The sequence below is a fragment of the Homalodisca vitripennis genome, chromosome 6 (genome assembly GCF_021130785.1).
Source record: "Homalodisca vitripennis isolate AUS2020 chromosome 6, UT_GWSS_2.1, whole genome shotgun sequence".
Lineage (NCBI taxonomy): Eukaryota > Metazoa > Arthropoda > Insecta > Hemiptera > Cicadellidae > Homalodisca > Homalodisca vitripennis.
Window position 1 is genome coordinate 34,658,394 of NC_060212.1, and position 19,917 is coordinate 34,678,310.

The 19,917-nt window shown below is 33.3% G+C and overlaps 1 protein-coding gene across 1 annotated transcript; it reads left to right on the forward strand.

Moving 5' to 3' along the window:
• Positions 1-4,926: 4,926 nt before the first annotated feature.
• LOC124364262 (zinc finger protein 420-like) lies at positions 4,927-18,007 on the forward strand. The gene is made up of 2 exons (XM_046819607.1): positions 4,927-5,147; positions 16,704-18,007. The coding sequence occupies exon 2, from the start codon at positions 16,849-16,851 to the stop codon at positions 17,806-17,808; it is 960 nt and encodes a 319-aa protein (XP_046675563.1). The 5' UTR covers positions 4,927-5,147; positions 16,704-16,848; the 3' UTR covers positions 17,809-18,007.
• The last annotated feature ends 1,910 nt before the right edge of the window (positions 18,008-19,917 follow it).

Consider the following 19,917-nt stretch of genomic DNA (forward strand, 5'->3'; position numbering starts at 1 on the left):
TTTTATTTTAAACATACAACAAACTTCAAGGTTATATACTGTATAACGCTTAATATCTTATAAACATTGGAATGTAAAGTCGTCATAGTAATGTTTGGGATAAACATGGGGAACCATTTCTTCTATAAATGAGTTACCTCACAGTTACCAGAGTAAACGGGCATACAGATTTAGCTCGACTTATTAGAGAAGTCCCGAGATTTGCTCTAAAGCTATGATAATATTGCTATTGCAATACAATATTGAGAATCCTGCCATAATGTAACAGGTTTTGTGCAAGCTGGCGGAAATATCAAAGGCGTGGCGGTACCACTTATGGGTATAGCTGTGCCTCTCTGGGGGCGGTGAGATTAGAGTCGTGTTATCTGTACAATACGTAGAGATATTTCATTCCTGCACGCTTTTGCGTTGGAAGTGGCAACAAAATGGGGAAGCTTCCGGCACATATTCTTCTTTTATAAAATTGGTGGTTTATTTATTTAGACAACATGTTATTAATTATAACATCCGTAATGCATTGCTTAAACTGTTTGGTTTGTATCTCTTTTTGGGAAGATGTAAATACACATCCATATTTTTTTTCTTATTTATTTGTAGTTTTCAAAGTTAATTAACCCAAATTTGTGGGCTAATTGTGATAATTTTTAAACTGTAAATAAATAAAAAAAGTTAAGAAAATTTTAAATGTGTATTTTATTCCACTCTGTATTTAATTACGTACAAAAGCTATACAGAAGTAAGTAGTGTTATTAATTTTACATTGTTAATGAAAGTAATAATATTTAAGCAAAATATAAACACTTTAGGCGTGTTTTCCAAGATAAATGTTGGCCAACAAACAGTAACATTATTTGCAGATACGTTTGAAATATACTGACCTCTTTCTTCTGAAAATAAGAATTTTGTGTAACATTTTAAGAACCAAGGTCAATTCATTTTTCAGTTATGGACGAACACATAACAGACAGGTATAAAATCCAATCGATCATCGTGACTGAGAGACCACTTAAGCTTGGGAAAAGACATAAATAATATAATTCTGTGTATACAAATCCAAATATACCACAATCTGTACAAAGCCCATAGACGAAAGTAGGCACCTCTCCAGAAAGAACAGCGTTTTACCAAACTGAAAAACCCGAGACAAGGGAATTTCCAGAGTGGTTTTTGAAAGATTTGCCCACAACATATTTTCCTTAGAATATCTGATGTTGTGAAAGGCATTACGGTCCGATGAGCATTTAAACAAAAGGAGTGTGACTGTGTTTATTGCGGCGGACTTTGCCCTGTGTGTTCTTGGAAGGTTCGCGATGGGCCCGTCTACAGATCTGCCATCTTCATTCATAGAAGCATATTGAATAAAGTTATATCCGGGGGCTACATCCGACTTACTTGTAAGATTAACCTTTATTTAGTATGTTACATCATACTACTCAAACGGTTACATAATGGAAACAGGATTTTCCAGAAATGTGCCATCGTCCAATGATACAAAAAAATCAGTAACACTTCGTTTCGAGATATGCAATCTGATATCTTCTTCAGGTAAATAAATAACGCAACACATAATTCCAAACTAGGTTGTGCCGTAGGTGGTTGGTCGGCGAATGCAGACCTTTTGCGGCATACATTCTGTCGTTTGTATTATACATTGGATACATTTTTAGGTTACATATGTTGTTATGTTTTGGTTAAAAAACTTTTTGTTATGGAAAACATTTCCAAGGATAATTTGACTGTTTTTTGTTTTGTTTTAAACTTTTTAATGTTAGGTGATCAGTTTGACTAGGAACAAATTATTAACATTGAGCAAATGTCGGGTATTGTTTCTAGCCAAATTTAACTGGGTTAAAATTTTAAACTAACGTCAAATCTATGAAAACCAACCAAACATAACGATTCACATATTATACTGTAACGAATTTTGTAATCTAGTAGGCCAGTATGAAATTGGCTTGCACAATAGTTAATAGCCAAATTTAACTAGGTTTAAACTAAAGTAACGCAAAATCTCTGTATACTAATATAAACTAACGATTGGCATATATTTTAATTCATTCTGTGATGTTGCAAGCGAGTATGAAGTTCGCCTGCTATAATGACGTCATCAACATCTTATTGCTAAAACCTAAAAACGTCAATTATGTCTAGACTAACCTAAACTAACACTAAATTAACGGTTTATGTCGAAATTAAGTGCAGGCCAGTATGTGTAGGCACTTTACAGACATCACCGCTTGGGCCGTAGCGGCAGAATCCTTTCGCACGCGTACCGCACTCTAAAGAATTCCCCGCAGATTGTTTTTTTCCGTTATCCTTGATTATAAAATGAATTGTAACAATCAATACTATCATCTAGAATTCTCGCCAAGACGTGGTTCGGGAGTGCAAATTTGGACTTTCGCCTCTTTAAAGAAAGTCTTCCATTAAATACTGATTTTATTGTGTCAAATCAAATAGTGATATTTTGTATAGTCTAAAATTTAAGATGTTTCATATTCGTATTAATTCATTAGTGAAAACAATAAGATATTATAAAGATCTTGTACGGATCAGATTGTGAATTTTCTAATTGTTGCTTATATTAAATCAGATCTATTAAATTGGTTATTTATAAGAAGAGAAATAAACTCTTAATTAAAATAACTAAACATTAAGAAAACACGAAATTGTTAATAAGGGAAGGATATTTACAATTTATTTTCATTACTTATTTATTATAAAATCTTTTATCCTTTTGTCAAATGTATCAGACAATTAATGACACTGTAGTTTGTATTTTAGATAAGGGATTAATGAAATAAATAGCTCATTTCAAATCTTAAATTCTTTATTTTATTATATTTTAACTGTAGTCAACTCACTCATTCTGTAAATTTTTTCCTATACGATAGGAATTTAGTCTTTCTATGAATCACTTAGTTTGTAATGTACCGTTAAGGAGCTTGTAAACTCAGGACTTCGGATTTGAAGCGATGAATGATGTCAAGTTTTGATTATACGGTAGTAAGTTCTCCATAACTGAATTCCATAGTTCCACACAGTAAACTTCAAAATAGTTTTGTGTAATCGTGATTTAATATCAATAGGTGTGATATTGTTCCAAATAACCAAAACGTTTTAGAGCATATTGCGTTGTGTTGTATAACCTTTTGTTCCAGATATATGTGCACCATATGAGACGCCTATCTAGGTATCTTATATCATCGTGTTGATAGAGTTGTATTGTTAAAAGTTATATAATGGGCAATTCCCTTGGTTTATGATAAAAGTGATGCGGTCAGATTTTGTTTCATATACCTTAATTCCCCAACACTTAAACCAATAAGATAATGTGTTCAGTGTGGTTTGTAATGTTTCTGAAGCTTGAACTGGATTATGATTAGAGGCTACATTGCTATATCATTAGCAAAAGTTGCAGATGTCGTTTCCGAGTGGATTGGTATATCAGCCGTGTACTACACGTGTATACCAAATATGCTACTGTGTGGAACACCTGATTCAATTTCATTTATATTTGAAAAACATAATGAAATTTTAACTTAAAATATTTGTTTTGTAAGTAAGATTTGATAATATTATAATAGGTGCGAAGAAAAGTGCTTCGATTTTAAACAACAGCCGCTGATGCCAGGCTTTATAAAAAGCTTCACTTACATAAAAATGCAACAGAACAAACTCTGTGCTATTTATTAACCGTAGTATGCACCTATTTAATTGTTGAATGCATATGTCTGAAGCCTAGCTAATGATCCGGGAAAATATTTGTAATTAATTATTGATTGTAAACGTTTGGGTAACTTTTGTTATCAAAATCTTGGAAAATGTTGGTAAGAGATTGATTGGTCAATTTATTCAACTATATTAGAAGGGTTTCCAGGTGTATATTCGACTACGATTAAGGCAAACTTCTATTGAAATGGATAATATTCAAATCTGAGAATTGCATAAAATAGTATAGTATATAAAATTATTACTTTTCTCGGTAGCTCCTAGAAGGGGGTTAATTAGTGTAACTACTTTTATTTATCAATGAGGGCCTGGATTGCAAAGCAGAAGATTGTACAGAACAGTTAAATAATTCAATTGCATTATCTGTGTCTTCATTACACTTCAGAGAAATGTTCTTCGGTTTGCTATTTAACATATTACGAAATTGCTCCCAGTTTGTTTCCTTGTTATTTACAGTAGGAGGGTGTTCTACTGACAGAACAGATCGATCAGCTTATTGTTGCTATCAGATGAGTACGATCTGATGACAATATGATGAAACAATATTTATTTAGTTTTGAGAAACACTTCTGGTTATAAAAAAGTGAAGAAGGCCAGGGAATGTTATGTCTGCTAGTTTGCCAATAAATAGGTTCTCTTGTGTATAACTGCCTCTTATGTCCTTTGCCTATTGTTTGCCGTAGATTTTAATGTCTATCTATTTTCATATAGATCTTAATACTAAAAAGTAGAAAATATCATAACCTGAATTGAAAAATTACGTCTATCTAGTTTTGAAAACAGGTGACACACTTTTATTTACATTACGTGTTAGTGTAACGCGTGATTAATGAATAAATAATTTTAATTTAAAACTGTAAACATCGAAAGAACCATTCTTCCTGTATTTGGATAGACATTCTTCTCATACGTAAGGGACGAAAAATAGTGACAATTAAGTTTCCACTAGAAATGTTAAACGAGTTCCTCTTGAAACATAAAACTGCCCAAATAATGTATTAAAAGATTTGTTTCGGAGTGGTAAATTGGAAATGTACCACAAAGTCTTATTACACAAATATTGACATTTATATTGTACTAAAAATCTAACAGATTCAGTAGCAGCAAATTTAATGAAATTTACAAGCAGTCAAAAGGAGGATACTAAAACAGCATGGTATTAAACCAAAGTCTTCATCAATGCAAACAAACAATTAACAAGTTGTCAAATGTTCTGATAGTTTTGTTGTCATAACACAACGATCATAGTAAGGTTATTGTAGTTATGTGTAGTTTTTGGTTAGAATTATGAAGCGACAAAAGCATTGTTGTTTTATCTGTGTTGTGTAGTAAAATTAAATACAGACATAAATAACTCTTTATTATTTATTTGACTTTTATCGCTTATTTGATGTGTACAGAGAAAATACAAAAATGTAAGTAATTGTTTCTCTTGTAATTTTAGGCTACTTTGCAATTTATATAACTATCATTTATTGGGAAATAGGCTAATACAGATAACTACATTTTAGTATGTTGTTAGTTCAACTTAAGATTTCCAAAGGTTGTAAAATTTACATTAATCCCCTTAAGATCCTTTATGATTATATGGCATATCATGCCTAAAATGTGGCATTTTGGGTATGACCGAGTGAATGGAAGGATCAGTTTGCAAAAAAGTGAGTGAATAAAAGGAAGAAATAGCATATTGTATGGTGAATGTATAAATACATAACAATAAATAATTATATTGTTTCAGGAATCTATGTTTTTAATGTTAGTACTTATGAATAAGTGACTTGGTTGATTGATGATATGCCTTTGATTTATCATAAATTAGGTTATTCCCTTGTAAATATTTTAAGTAAATTACTAAAAATCAAACAGACACATTGCTCGCTTAAAAATAATATATTTTTATAAATAACAACATATTTTAAACATCTACCTGATAAGTTCCCATCACTTTTCATTATACCCAGGGTCTCTACTGCCTCTGTTGAATTATACGATTAATTACGGTTTTATTCTTAATCGGTTAGCAGTGAAGAAAAGGAACGACTGAACAATTTTGAGGACCTAGTGTAGCCTAATGCATAGAATCTATAGTTTTAGTTAGTTCCATATGATAAAGCAATTTTTTATGCATAATGGTCTTAAAATGAATTTAATTATAATGTTACAAGTAGTAATGATTTAAAAAAATAATATATCTGAATTGGAATAAATATTAAATTTATTCAGTTGGCTGGAATAAGTGACCAAAATGTTCGAAGTGAACGGTTCTTTTGAAACAATCTGATCCGGATCACTCGTTTACCTGACTGATCCGTTTGAATTGAACATATCAAAATCGAACAACACATCTCTACTGGCCACTGCCACTGCGTGGCTAACCTCATAACAAAATGCAAGCTCCCTGGGTACGTATATGGCTACATGAGTCTGTTAAATTAATATTTTATGCTTAAAATGCAAAATTTGTATAGGCCTATACACAAAAATATAGTTATAGAACGAGTAAGTAGCTGCTGTGCAAACAAAACTATGCAAGTGAGACACGATCAATACAGCTAATAAACAGAGACAAGAAGATGCTGGTCCCACTCCCCACCACTGCTCACCACACCACACCCCCCACCAGAGGGGAGCCATTCCTGCGCGGTCCTGCTCAGATATTTGCTTCTACGCAGGTTTCTTTACAAGCGGTTTATCTATAGTTCTCTATTTGGTTGAGGTTGAGCAGGTGTTAGGTTTCATTCAGGATATTTTGTTAATTTTTCTGTACCTTTTAATAGGCCTACTTTTTGTATCATTTTAGTAGATGTTCTGGTACTTTGGGATTATACCGACCACACCCAGACATGAATCGTTATTTGACATTTTGCTTCTACTGATTACTAGATTAGCGTAGAACAATATTTCGTCAATATAAAACAGGAATTCTCTAATCACAAACCCCCTCCCATCTTCAGACAGAGGTCAAAGTCGAGTGGTCTAGTAGATAACGTGATTGCAGAGTCTCGCCGCCCGTTCAGCTGGTGCGTCGCTTTGTTGTACCGGTACTTCTGTATTTTACCCCTACATTTCTCCAAACACAAAAATTCAACAAAAACAAACATTACCAAACAAAAACTAAACTCTTTATTGAAAAAAACACAAAACTTGTTTTTATTCTTGATCACACTCCGCCACCCAAAATGCGAGTGCCTCCGGCCATCAGCGCGGGCTTCAGCAGCACCCGCCCTGATGTCAACGAAAGAAAAACATCCCTCGAGATAGTACCTATCAGTAAAATATCAAATTCTAGAGGGGCTTATCAGAAATATAAATTGAATTGTAATGGAAAGGCAATTATGTACCGTGCAAAAAACTTAAATGATAATGTGATGCCGCGCGGCCTGCCGTAATCGGGATTCTCGTGAAAGATAAGATAACAGCGACATTAACAATTGATAATCGTTGTAAGTTTGTAATTTTGTAATTAAAGAGTTGTTTTTTCATTCTATCATGTTTGTTTCAATAAATTTATATTTTTGTGTTCTTCATACTGGTGTGGTCGGTATAATCCCAAAGTACCGATGTTCTAAAACCCAATATTTATCCATTAATAGTTAGACCCTCTGGAATGTTTATTTGTTACTTGATATGTACTGTCTCAAATATCAAGGGATGTTTTTTCATCGTCAGCAGTGCAGGGTAGCATTGTAAATTTCAAAATTCGTGTCGCTAAAGTACGGTAAGTGTACATTTAGTTAAAAAGGTTTTAAATAAATTTTGATGCCCCAAAACCCAATACTTGACATTTTTTGTACAGTGTTTCATTTACATACATACACAATATTTTTTGTAAGAGATAGGCAAAATACTGGAATACCAACAATTCAATTATTTATTTAACCCCAGTCAAAAACAATTTTTTCTCAATATGTTCTTAAGTTTTTCAGCATCCTGATTCACTATCTTGAATTTATTAGTAGAGCACACATTCACATGCATCTTTGCCATGGAGTTTCTAATTAGTTTTGTAGACCAATCTATGCTCTGCTTTCAGAGAGCATGTCAATCATAACGGTGTCTAACTATTGTATATGGGGCCTATGCTCTGATTACCCTATGTCTTATCATTTACCTTAACATTATAAGTGTCACTATAAATGCAAGTGGTCTCATGAGGAGTGGAGAGGGAAAGGTGGCTTGTATGGTTGTGTTTGTTCGAGCTAGGTGGCTGCCTGTAGCACGAGTAAGTTATTGGTGCCAAACAAACAGAAAAAGTCTAATTTAGCTTTATTTTTTCCACTCTCAGTACCAGAATCATCAATAAGAATAAATGCTGCTTCTGCAGCTTTCAGCTAGTGGTTTGCTTACGTTCAGTTTACGTAGGTTTTCAAAAAAGAGAAAAGTTGATTGCCAGTGCTGTGTGTTTAATAAGACAAGTGTTTACCGTTTTACATAGTTTTGTAAATGCCCTCTTTGTAAAGAGAAATATTTGTCTCTAAATAGTATAATATTCATAGACATTATGAAACAAAACATTGTAGGAGCAAATTCATTCCATTTATAGGTCAGTCTCAACTGAAAATTTGAAAGCTTTGAACAAAATTTTACTGATAATTTAGAGTAAGATTTAATTTACTTCCTTTCTTGTATTCAGAGTGGCCCAAATATCAAAGTTGTACAGTATCACAGTTCTCTTTTTTTACTGTTATCTCGTTAAACATTTGAACAAATTCAAATTTTTATTCAAGGTTACCAAAGAAGTACTCTTTGTAAGAAGTGTTACGGTTGTCACTTTTCTGCATATATCATTTTTTTATAATAGTTCAAATTTAGGATATTTCAAACTTGTAAAACCTAAAATATTGGAAAAGCAAAGTATGACTTTCATTATTTATTATACTCGTCGATGAAAATAATTTTTTTTTTGTATTTAAAGTCTGGTTTTGTTTTGGAGAAGTGGTTCCTAAAGTACTAATTTTCAGACATTTGTTTTATTACCACTTGTATATTCTTCAGCTTCTAGACATAACGTTGTAATCTCACGTGACGTTTCTTACCACAGATAGTTTCCGTTTGTCTCTGAATTTGAGCCTCATACTTTGAGTAGTAAAGTAATATTATAGCTGAAGCAGATGGTATGCACAACATGTTTTGGTGTGCCCTTTTGGGAACTGAGATTATAAGCAGGCGTCCCTTGTTAGCATTTTTTTTTTTTAGTTCCTGTGTTAGACAGAAAGAAAGTAGCCATGGTAGAAGTGCTGCTTTGTGGTTTACTGCAGCTAATAGGTTGATTAGTACTTTAATATTAAAATCTTATCGTAATTAAAAATTAATAGTATGTTAGAATCAAGTGAAAATAACACCATGCCTCAAAAGCAGATAATTGGAATTGAGAGTTAAATGTAAATTAGATTTACAAGCAGTAACAAATCAGTTTTTCCATAAAAGTCACCAACAAATTTTAAAACATTCTTCATTTCAGGAATATTTAGGATATTTTTTCAGTTTTTATCTGGGGTTGTGTTCTTCAGCAAAACACCGTTGAAAAATGTACCACCATTTATTTTAAATGCATGTTGTACACAATGTATAACAAATAATATATTAAAAAGTACAATAATACTAATAACAACATAAATATCTAACTTAATATAAAACACAATAAGTATTGCACTTTGATTTCATATTTCAACCTTAACTCTTCAAATCACTTAGACTAGTTTTAAAGGTAATTAGAAAACTAAAACATATATCTTAAAAAGGTAATAAATGGTTCACACTTATACCAAGTAACATTTATCTCCGAAGCCGAGGCCGTCTGTTAACGTTCTTTTAAGTTTGATTTTGCTTTTTCTGTATGAAGTACCTCTTTTTTTGTAAAAAAAAGTACCTCTTAATAATGTTTTTATTTTCACAAAATATCCCATACAAAAGCCGGCTGTAATGAAATGACCTTGACTTTAGTCCCCATAAAAGAGAAATGTTAAACTTTACATCATATTTATCTTATTTTGTTGTTGTAAAGTGTGTGTAGTTTTTGTTAATTGAGCATTTTGATTTATTATAAAAAAATTTAAGATTCTTTGTTATTGAAAAGCTAGTTATAATACCACTATACTTTAGTATGTTGTAATAATTATGCAGATAAGCTGTGTATATTTAAAACAAGAAGTCTCACAAAAGTCTACAATCAAGAATAAGACAGAAAATGTTGTTTAAACTTCAAACTATTGCGGAGATATCTGATTGCTTTTGTGTCAGGCTTTTATTATGAAATTGTAAATCTAAGCATATAATTTTTACGATAAAAATAGTTGCTGCTTTACAAAACAATACCTACATCATTATTCTTATACTTTTAAGTAGAGAATTATTTTCATAGAATAGTAAGTCACCTGAGCCCTTTAAAAACAATGTTCATATTGCTTATTTTACTTAATAATATTTTATAGTGTTTCAAAACACTGTACATTTCTGCGTAAGTGTATAAATTTATTAACTTTTTGACATTTGAATAATAAAAATTAAAATTGATACTTTCTTGGATTGTTACAAATAAAGCATTAACAACAAATTTTATAATGATAAGTTAAATGTATTTAGAAGGTAATGTCAAATACTTTTAAAATTTGTATATATATTTTTTTTCTACATAGTCTATGTCAATATGTTGTAGTATATAATGATTTGCTATACATAGTAATTTCCTTCATAAATATCTTTTAGACATTTTTAAAATTTGTTTGTAATTTTTCTACTATTTGACATATATTTTTGTTTTGCTCTGTAACTTTTTGTCCTTTGGAATAGCTACAAAGAGATTTAAAATTCTACACACAGACATATATTTCAAAACTTCAGGCACAATCAGACTAACAGGGTAAAAATTGTTTATATTTTACCTAAGCTCTTAATTTTTAAATTTTATTTACTTGTTCATACCCTTTTTATGTACCAAATGTTTAGAAAAGAATAATGTGTTTTATAAATTTAAAACAAAATATTTGCAAACGCCATGAAATGGCAAGGCACAGGTAATCATAAACATGGCTGTTATAGTGTTAACATCTTCACTTCGGTTCTGTGCTTAGTAGTCTGTCACAGTCAACATGTTACAGTCGTCTGCAAGATGGTCCAGAACGAGATGTCGTCTGCAAGATGGTGGCAGGTGAAAAGTGTATATGTGGTGGCTCGTGCTCAAAAGCAGTGTTAGATAGGCATAATGCGATAATGTGTTATGGAATCTGTAAAAAATGGTGGCATATTGCTTGTGCAAGTATTTCAAAGCCTCAATACGACCATTTTAAAAACATTTCAAGTATGCCAGGAATAAAATGGTACTGTGTTTCTTGCCTTCCAAATGCTGTTATCAAACAAAGTACCGAGTCTGCGTCGGGAACTGATCTGCATCCGTCGAACGAATCTGACTGCTCCGCGATTCTTAACGTTGTAGTGACAGAATTGGAAGAAATAACCAAAAATAACCTAAGTTTGTCTAAAAGGTTAAGTGAACTTGAAAATGAAAATAATGTGTTTAGGACACAGCTAAATGAAATTATGCGACATTTCCATGCCAACTCAAAAATTGAAACATCCACAAACGAATCCAAAGAACCGAATCGTTCTGAGAACGGTTCAGGGAAAGAGAGTTGTTCCAATACATCGAACAGCGTAAAAAATCCAGAAATAGGAATGGAACCTAATCTTAGTGAATATGTAAATGAAATTACCGATGACAAAATTAAAACCCCATCTTATGTAGATATTGTTAAAACCCGAACTTCTAAACGGCTTACAAATAGAATATGCCAAGATGTAAATAACAAAAATGTTGAAGTAAGTCTAGGCTCAAATAGTGACTCGGACACTACTCGGACTGAAACCTCTTTGGTTGCAAGTGACGATGTTTCTCCTTCTAAGACAGAAAATATGTTAAATAAAGATTGGCAAGCTGTTGGGCCTAGAAGGAAAAATGTGAGAAATAAAATAGGAAAGCTGGACAGTGAGGTTAGGAATGGACTTGGCAAGGCTAATCTAGGCCTAAGCAAAAATAGGGTAAGCCCATACCCAGAGTCATCCAAATACAAAAAGAAACACTCTATTATAATCGGTACAGGTGATAGTGTCTCATCAAGCCTTCTCGGTGCTAAGAAGGCTTGGTTTCATTTGGGAAAAGTCGCTATGGGAACGAGTGAAGAGGATGTTCAATGTTTTGTAAGTAAAGCCTTTCCTAATATTAGTTTTAGTGTTGAAAAACTTGAAAACAAGGGAGTAAACAAGAGCTTCAAGCTAGGAGTAGATTTTTTACATAAAGATAAGGTTATGGATTGTACCCGCTGGCCCAGAAATGTAACACTGAAGCGTTTTTTATTCAGAAACACACAAACTCTCAGTGTAACTTAGTTTCTCATTTGTCTAACATTCAGTCTAGTGATATTATTCTTCCTAGCTTAAACTCCCAAACAACTAGACATAGGCCTAAGTTAAAAAAGCCTATGAAAAATTATAGCTCAGACAAGGTAATAGCCTCAATAAATGTTCAATGTTTAAGGACAAAAATGGAGGTTCTATCTTTCTTTATATTGGAAACTAGACCAAATATACTGTGCATTTCAGAGCATTGGCTAGTTAAAGATGAAATTGATGTGTACACCCAAATTGAAGATTTAATTTTGGCGGATGCCTATTGTAGACAGGAACATAAAAATGGAGGCACAGCAGTTTATGTTAAAAATAATCTTAGATATAAAAAACTTAACCTTGAACAATTTTGTAAAGAACTAACTTTAGAAATTGCCGCTACTGAGCTCTTGGACTCTTTAATGATCATCATGTCGATTTACCGCTCTCCTGATGGTGATTTTGATGAGTTTATTCAACTTCTGGACAAATGTTTTACTTTTCTTTCTCGAAATAAGAAAAAACTTGTGGTCTGTGGTGACTTTAATGTACACCTGGAAGAAAAATCACGGGAAGAGAACATTTTTACAAACATGCTCATTAGTCATGGCCTATACATTTCAAACAGACTACCCACAAGAGGCACAGCGTGCCTAGATTCCATGGCTACAAATTTTGATTCTTGGGATTATAAGGTGGAAGTCATTGAACCTATGATTGCGGACCATAGTGCAGTTATTATGACAATAAAGTCAAGTTTGGGAAATGGTAAACACAAAGAAGTTTCATGGCATGATAAGTATAGTTTTACAAAGCGCGTCATCAAGGATGAGCAGCTGCCTTTACTAAGGAGGGCTCTAAAAAACGTAAACTGGCCAATTGAATTGGGTGATCACTATTTATCTGAGCACTCCTTTGATAGATTTCTTCAAACCTTTAATTAAAATTTTGATATATTTTTTCCATTAAAACCTTTAAAAAAAAATCCAGAAAACGGAACTAAATGTCATTTTAAAGATAAATCTTGGTATACAGCAGACTTGCGCAGACTTAAAAACTTAGTAGTTCTTCTAAATGATCATTATAAATCAGCAGTCTCACCAAAAGACCGTGATGAGTACTATGCATTATATTGTAAAACAAATAAACAATACAGACTGGAAGTAACAGAAGCTAAGAAGGCCTTCAACGTCCACACCATCAGGTCATCCTCCAACATGTGTAAAGCGGCCTGGGATATTATAAACTCACACAGACCTAAGAAGCCATATGCTTCCTGCTCAGAAAGTCCTGACAACATAAACAATTTCTTCATAGAGGCTGTTGAAGAGATAGTGACAAACCTTCCGGAGATGGACTTTAACCCTCTGTATATTGCAAATAGGCCTAAGCCTATATTAGACCATTGGTTAGAGGTGCGACCACTAGATATTATAAAAATAGTAAATAGGCTAAAGAACTCTAGAAGCCCGGATATCTATGGTGTTCCTTGCTTTGTTTTGAAAGCGGTGATCCATGAAGTAGCAAACCCTCTATCAGTAGTAATAAACAAGTGTCTTAGTCGAGGTATCTTTCCAGATGCTTTGAAGATTGCACGCACAGTCCCCATCTACAAGAAAGGAAATCCTGAGGAACTGGCGAATTACAGGCCAGTTTCAGTTCTGCCAGTGGTGTCTAAGGTCATGGAGTCAATAATGAAAAAACAGTTGGTTGATTTTTTTGAGTCCAACAATCTGCTCAGCAACACCCAACATGGCTTCAGAAGTGGACGTTCTACAACCACTGCCTTATTATCCATAGCATCAAAGATAATGGAAGCTTTCGAGGCTGGCGAATCAATGGCTCTTGCGCTCTGTGATCTGAGCCGAGCATTCGATTGTGTGCCGCATAAGATACTACTTAGCAAGCTAAATTCCTATGGGATCGAAGGAACAGTTCACAAAACTATTTCCAGCTATCTCGAAAATAGACAACAGAGGGTATCGCTTGGTGGGGCTACTTCAGGAAGTAGAGAAGTCATGCATGGAGTGCCACAAGGTTCCATCCTGGGACCTTTGCTCTTCTTAATTCTTGTGAATGATTTAAGACTGGGAGGCAGGGCAGTGCTGTTTGCAGATGACACTACGCTCCTGTCCAGAGGAAAGCTGATACACTCCGTGCTTCAGGAAGCCGAGGACTTGTTAGCAGATGCCAAGAGGTGGTTCACCACAAACAAACTAAAATTAAACGAAGAAAAAACACAACTGATATTCTGTACTCTAAAAAATGGAGATGTCATAGAGGACTGTGATGAGGCCGTTAAATTACTCGGTTTCTGGCTGGACCCGAAGTTAAATTGGAATTGCCACATAGACAAAGTCTGCACAAAACTCTCCAGGGTTATCTTCTTGCTGAGAAAACTGAGAAACGTGTGGTACCAGAGCGGTGCCTGGTAACGGTGTACCACGCACTTTTTCACAGCCACCTAGCCTATGGTATTCTGCTCTGGGGCCATGCATCAGCATGCAGCAGAATACTTGTTCTCCAAAAGAAGGCGCTACGCATCATTACATCTTCAGACCATCTGGAGCATTGTAGGCCTATTTTCAAACGCCTCAGGGTATTAACGGTTCAAGGCCAATATGTAATGAACTCGCTTATATACGTAAAGGAGAATGAATCTCTGTTTGGGAGAAGACAAGATGTCCATGGCTACAACACCCGCCATGCAAAAGACCTAAACACCCTAAAATGTAGACTTTCAAAATCGTTGAACAGTTTTCCAATAGCAGCGGTCAAACTATACAACAGCCTACCGGAAAGCATCAGAAATATGAACACTATTAAGTTCAAGGAAGCCATATGGTCCGGACTTACAAGTAGGCCTATCTATGCACTCAAGGAACTTGAAGATGACCCACTGTTCTAGTCCTGCCACCATAAACCTTTGTAAATAGTGTATATAGTTTTAAATACTTGACAAAATTGTTCTGAACAAATTGCAAACAGTTTTTAAACAAAATTGACACAGTCTATCTGGTTTTATCAGTCAAAGACGAAGACATCAAGTATCAAGTAAGTAAGTAAGTATGTTAAAAATTAGCATTTTTTCCCATTAGACTAAATTCAAAATGGCTACTACTATAGATGATTCTTCTTATTTAATAACTTATAGGCAAGTAAAAATTTCTTTCAATAAAGTGATATGTTTATCGTACTGAAAAAACAATATCCTTGTGGTACACAGCACACTTAAAGTCTATTAGTAGTTCTTAAAAGTTTTGGATGAATTGCTAGTTTTAAGTTTTTATTTATTTTTTATTAAATAATCAATGGCAGCAGACATCTAGATTTTATAAATGACATCATACAAATCACACTATAGTAAAACGTAATACTAAAATTAATATGCATTCAATATCTGAATTCCAATTTGCATGATCGGTTCAGTTTCATTTAGTAATTCACATGCAGTAATTTCATTTCTTTATTTAGTAGTTGTAAAGGCAGATTGTGTAACATCTGTTATATTTTAAGAGGTACGTTTTGCTCTTTAAGAATAATATTAATCCTCAACACTTTATAACTTTATGTTTGGTCTTAAAATAACAAGGGATTCTTGATAGTTTTAAACATATGGTTAATATGGTTCCACTTGAATTAAAACGCTTTTAATTTGTTTACGTAAAGAGTATAGGCTACTATATTAGTATTTAACCGACAAAATTCAAAAATGTTTAGAAAAAGCATTTTTTTCTAAATAAATAAAAAATATTTAAAAATCTAAAAACCGTTTGGAAATTTATTAAGTATATTTTTAAAATGAGATATCTTCCATGACTGTACAGTCCAAAAATATGAGAGGAAAAGTGTTTAAACTGTAAGATTGTTCACATGCTCTTAAAGCCCCAATTTTCATTAAAATTCATTTTACTTAGAAATAGTTAATTCAATAAAACATACAAGTTAAGTGTTAGTCTCATTGTTAGTGCATTCCATTATATTAAATTAATATTTTGTAGTTGATCGTACTGGAAGAAGAATGCAAACCCTTAACACCTGGAGGAGTTTAGAAAATAATGAAACAAAATACTGCAAAGTACATTAGTAGAACCCTAAAGAAAATAATAATTTTAAAAATCTAACTTTTACGTTCACTTATTATTAAAATACTGACAGTTAGTTCACGATAATGAAAACCGTTTAAAATCAACGCATATGTTCAAATGAAACGTCTATAACAGATTCAAATGCTTGATGACGTAAAAGTGCTCCCTAATATTCTAAATGGTACTGGCAGTGACGTTTTGATCTTGAGACAGCTTCAGTTGCCGAAGAGCGGGCAGCTCCTTATGTTCTCCCCCTTGTAGCGCGTGAAGTCGGTGATGCCCTCGTGATCGGTCCACACGATCTCGCGGACACAGCCTTGAAACGATTCTCTATAGATGCCACGAGTTTCCTTGCTCGTGATCTTTGATTTGGGAAAACCCCCTATAACATGTCAATCGTATTAATGAATATTTAGTTTTAGATACTCGACTTATTGTTGTAACAAACAGTACAATAATCGTTAGAATTAAATTTGTTATTTATTCTTACCACTTTTATTTCAGGAATTGAACCGCGATGTGAGACTCAAGATCATCTGAGTAGGTCAGTGAATTTGATGTTACTAAGTCTCATATTTCAGTTATGTAAAACAGTATGTTCAGTCCATAAGTAAGTTGTGCCTGAAAAGTTTACTACAGAACTATTGCAATGAGTGGTATTAATTTATTAGAAATTAAAAATGAAGTAGAAAATGAAATTACAGAGTGTAATTATGAGTACACACATAAAGAAATAACAGTTTTAGAACATGATCATAAATATGATTCTCCTCCCTCGTCAGCAGATGTAGAGCTTATTTCAGACACTCGTCCAAGAGCGAGTAATTCAATTTCGGAAAATAAGTCAGATACAATGAAAAAGTGGAATGATGAGTACCTCTTTAGATCCGAAACAGTCTTGAAAGTTGAAAACGAAAGTGATTCTTCTTCCTTAGAAAGTGACGTTATTTCAGAAAAATCACGTAGTATAGGAAATTTGATTTTATTACCAGAAAACAAATCAAATATATGGAAGAAACGAAACTGGCAACAAAAAGCCTGTTTGAAAAAGAAAAAAAGAAATCAATGTCCTGTTTGCTCCAGAATAGTTTTTAATTTGAGAATTCATATGTTAATACATACAGGTGAAAAACCTTATGTTTGCAAATTGTGCAGTGAAAGTTTTATACAACCAAATGCTTTAAAGAGGCACATGTTTAAACATTCTGGAGAAAACCCCCATAAGTGTTGTGTTTGTGATAAACAATTCATTAAACTTTACCGACTGGAAAATCACCTGAAAACACATTCAGCGAAAAGACCTTTTGAGTGCAATACATGTGGCAAGTTATTTAATAGATTGGATGATTTAAAAAAACACACTCTCATTCAATTCAAACAGCGAATTAAATGTACAAAGTCTAGGAGAAGCTTCAAAAGTGAATCCTCTCTGTCAGTACATAGCAAAACTCATAATCTCAGTAGCAAAAGATATTTTGTGTGTGCAACATGTAATCAATGCTACTTTTCGAAAAGTACTTTGGAAGTACATATCAGATACATGCACGCTGAGGGAAGTAAAGATGGTATTGCCACCTTTAACGCTACACTAAAACGCTGTCAACAGTAAAAAGGGAACCAAAGACATTTGAATATACCAGCTGCAGTAAACGCTTTTCATCAACACTATATTTGAAATTCCACGCAAGTGATGGAGATTTGGAGAAGGATCAATTCAGATGTCTCATTTGTAGCAAATATTTTTCAACCAAATATTTATTATAGAATTATGTAACATATATAATAAAGTTTATGAATATCAAAAAGTATTCACATCAGTATTTTAATTAGCACTTATTCATTGTAGAGTAAACAGAACAAATAGGTTAAAGTAGTAAATATTATTAAACCACTGTAGGGCTATAGTAGAATCGTAAGTGAACACATCCAAGAAGGGTCAGAGTTGTGTAAGCTGCTACTTTTGGACCCGAGAGTTGGTTTTGGAGTCATGTGTTCGATCCCCACACTTGACGAAAGGGATTTCTGTGGTCTGGTGTATACTTATTAGGGTCACAGGTCTGTGGTAAAGCTGCCAGGAGTGCCCAATTTAGTAAACAGTGGTTGGTCTAGATGGAATTTGAGGGGATCATTGTATTCTTAGTTGTTAGCACTAAAACCGAAACACCTGTTATGCACTATTAGTCTTTATTCTTTGTTTATTTTTGACAATGGAAGGATTGTGAAGAAAACAGGATTTTTCCAGACATTGTCATCATTCAGTGATAAAAAAAATCAGTAACACTACGTTTCGAGATCTGCAATCTGATCTCTTCTTCAGGTATACAACTAACCTAACACATAATTACAAACTATGTTAAAATAGACAAATCATATCAGAGCGTTCTGACTGTCGTAGGTGGTTGGTCGAATGCAGACCTATTGTGACTTGTATTCTGTAGTTTAAGTTTAATAATTAATGTTGTGTTTCGTTTTTTATTAAGTACATGTTTTAGTGAAGTTGACACACAATATGGTGGTTGTGATTCCTTCACTCACTGGTATAATTAGTTTATTTTAACGTAGTTTGTAATTATGTGTTAGGTTAGTTATTACGTGAAGAAGAGATCAGACTGCAGATCTCGAAACGTAGGTTACTGATTTATTGTATCACTGAATAATGGCAATTGTCCAGAAAAATCTTGTAGTCTTTATTACTATACAAAAAGTAAAAGCCACTTGAATTGTGTAATTCTCTGTTTTCCAAGACGTTTTATTAATTATGACCAATACCGTATTACATTTTTTGCCATCTATTGTGTTGTTACATAAGATTTTTCATTAAACATAATTATTTATAATGTTAAAACCATGTAGAAATTTATGAAAATATCCATGTACTGTTTCTGAAAACAGTATAAAATTTGGCGTCAAATATACCGGCTGTCCCAAAAGTCTCACCCCCTTCTAACTTTTTAACTAATTAAACAAACCAATATACCTTTGGGGGGTAGTTATATAATGACAAATGATGGTTTTTGCGCTACATGAGAACTTAGCCCCTCAACCCAAAATGGGGGGTTTGGGGGGGTCAAGTCAAAATTTTTAAATGCAAACCGCCTTTAAAAGCTACTTTATTTTAAAGGTCTTTATAAAAGAAGAACAATGCCTTGAAGAACAACAGACTTGAGGTCTCTATCTCAATCCAGTACGAAACAACGGCTTGTAAAGTTTTATTGAAAAGTTACGCTGAAAAACACTATTTTTCTTAACTCATCTGTTTAGACTTATTCTTAATACTAAGTAGTGCTAAATTAAACTTCAATTAATTAAACATACCGTTGAAATCTTACCTCAACCTTTTTTAAGCTCAAAGTAAATGCTCAAAATGCCCCCATTTACTTCTTGGCAAAAATAAAGTCTTGATTCAAATGTAAATCCTCATTCGTCACTTCATATGGCCACGTCTGAAGTTAATATTTCAAAAAGTACCATTCAAAGAGTGTTGAAAAAACATAAATTTCACACAGCGAATGTGTTAACATATAATGTAGCTAGAAATATATCATAGTTTAACACATTGACTGCGGCAGATGCACACTGAAACTACCCCTCCTGTCTTAAAGTCAGTACATGACTCGTGTCGAAGTTAATGTGTTAACAACATACAATGTAGCTAGAAATATATATTGTTGAACACCTTGACTGTGGCAGATGCACACTGAAACTATCACTGCTGTCT